Below are 2,468 nucleotides of genomic sequence, written 5' to 3'. Positions count from 1 at the left end.
CTTGGAAATATCCTTCTCTGAGAACAACCTGTTCTCCTGGCTGCTGTCAGCAGGCAGGCAGCACTCAGCTTGTGCCACGATCCTTTTGTGCCTGAACAAAAAGCTTTCCATGGCAAGAGCCTGCGCTGCAGCAGGAGGCAAGGAGCCACTCTGCCAGCTCCCCATAGCCCTCATCCCAGTGCCCCAGTGTGGGCCACCCCCACAGGTTCATTGCTCCAAATTCCCCTCGGAGCATCCGGCACCTGTCTGGATCTTGCTCTGGTCAGGGGAGCAGGAGCCTCTGAGCAATGGGAAATCTCTCTGAGCTGGTTGAACAATGTGGTTGCTAACATCAGGGATCAGCACAAGGCATGGGACTGCTCAAAGTGCTGTTACAGGCACAAAGTTTAAGAAGTTCAGCTGTGAAGCCTCATGAATCACACAGGGCTGATTAATTTTACTAGATTGCATAAATGGAGTGCACTGCTCCCTCTGGAAAGCTCTTTCCTCATTTCAATCCAGCCCTTTTTTTCAAATCACAAGCCTGTAGGAACTTCTTTCCTCTGAAACCACCCTTACACCACATGGGCATTCCAAAGTGACAGGCACCAAGCAGGGTCTGCTGTCCCCAGCTGCCAAAGAACTCTCCAGTCCAGGTCTAAGTGATCCAGGGCACCCAGAGAGGTGCAGAAACCCCATTTCTGGAGGGGCTGCCCAAGGGACTGTTGCCCGCTATGGCCCTGACTTGGTGCTCTCTTTGCAGGCCGTCCCCAGATAAAGAAGCTCTGTCCCTGACAAGTACTGCTGGCCATCATCTCTGACCCAAGCACACAGAGCAAGGCAGGCATGAGACCCCGTGGGACCTGACCCCATAGCATCTGACCCTGCTGGGCTTTGCAGGAGAGAAGGGAACAGCTGACACCCACCAGCAGTGCCACAGGAATCAGCTCCAGCCCCAGATGGACCGGGTCACACAAGAAAGTTGCAGGGGCACATCATTTCTAGGTCACATCACCTCAGCAGACTGAATGCGTGAAGGGGACTCTACTGTGATCTCCAAGACCATCATAGGCCCAAATTTGGTTTGGAAGGAACTCCAGGGCTGCCTGGTAGAGGCTCACTCCAAGCATCTATAGAGCCACTGACAGCAGAACCGTTCCACCCATGCAACTGCACTATGGATCCATGTGGCAACCTCACAAACCCTTCAAGAAACATGGACTTCCCTCTGCAGCTGCTGGTCGGGTCCTGCCTGGCCCTGCTCATCGTATTCACTCTCTGTGGTAACATCGTTGTGTGCCTGGCCGTCACTCTGGACCGCCGGCTCCGCAGCCTGACCAACTGCATCATCGTCTCGTTGGCCATCACTGACCTGCTGCTGGCCCTGCTGGTGCTGCCCTTCTCTGCCTTCTATGAGCTCACCAGCGAGTGGCCCTTCGGCAGCACGTTGTGCAACATCTACCTCAGCCTGGATGTCATGCTGTGCACGGCCTCCATCCTCAACCTCTTCATTATCAGCCTGGACCGCTACTTCGCCGTCACCACCCCGCTGCGCTACCAGCAGCTGGTCACCCCATCCCGCGTGGCTGTGGCCCTGGTTGTTATTTGGACAGTTTCACTGATGGTCTCCTTCCTCCCCATCCACCTGGGGTGGAATACCAATGGGACAACGGTTCAGAACACTACACCCAACTGCACCAGGGAGTGCAAGCTGGAGGTGAATTCTGTGTACGGACTGGTGGACTCCTTGCTCACCTTCTATATCCCTCTGGTCATCATGTGCATCACCTACTACCGGATATTCAAGATAGCGAGGGAGCAAGCCAAGAGGATAAACCACACGTGGTGCTGCAGCAGCAGCAGCCCCATGCCACCCATGGTGAAGGAGCACAAAGCCACTGTGACTCTGGCAGTGGTGATGGGAGCCTTCATCATTTGCTGGTTCCCCTATTTCACAGTGTTCACGTACCGAGGGGTGTGGGGGGACAGCAGTGTGAAAGGCACACCCATGTCCATCGTCCTCTGGCTGGGCTATGCCAACTCAGCACTGAACCCCATCCTCTACGGGACATTCAACAGAGATTTTCGGGTGGCATACCAGCACTTGTTGCACTGCTGCAGGACAGGGGACCCCAAGAGCTCCCTACAGAAGTGTCAGCCCCGGGGCAGGAGCTGCAGGGAGAGCCTGGATGGGCAGGAGGGGAAATGCCTGAAGCTGGAGATGAGGAATGGGAAGGGCATCTTGCTGACAGATGGAGCCCTGCAGAGGTAAGAGCCTCTCCACAGTCACGCTGCTGGTCTCCAGGACCCCGTCAGCTCAGACACCCAGCGCTGCCGCTCTCAGTCTGCCCCAACAGCAAGCACAGCCAACAGCAAGTTCCATTCCCATTTCTGGAGCAAAAATAGCTAAAATTAGGTTGACAAACTTTTCTAAGAACACAAACAACCACACATAGAGCCCCCCCAGCAGTACCCCAAGCATCGCCTGG

The 2,468-nt window shown here is 55.3% G+C and overlaps 1 protein-coding gene across 1 annotated transcript; it reads left to right on the top strand.

Moving 5' to 3' along the window:
- Positions 1-1,156: 1,156 nt before the first annotated feature.
- On the top strand, positions 1,157-2,251 carry HRH2 (histamine receptor H2; the record flags this gene model as incomplete). Its single annotated transcript, XM_079542193.1, has 1 exon — positions 1,157-2,251. The coding sequence occupies one exon, from the start codon at positions 1,157-1,159 to the stop codon at positions 2,249-2,251; it is 1,095 nt and encodes a 364-aa protein (XP_079398319.1).
- Between the last annotated feature and the right edge of the window lie 217 nt (positions 2,252-2,468).

This window comes from Tetrao urogallus, assembly GCF_951394365.1.
Source record: "Tetrao urogallus genome assembly, chromosome: 14".
NCBI lineage: Eukaryota > Metazoa > Chordata > Aves > Galliformes > Phasianidae > Tetrao > Tetrao urogallus.
The sequence above is the reverse complement of the archived record's forward strand: the minus strand, read 5'-3'. Positions and strand labels throughout refer to the sequence as shown.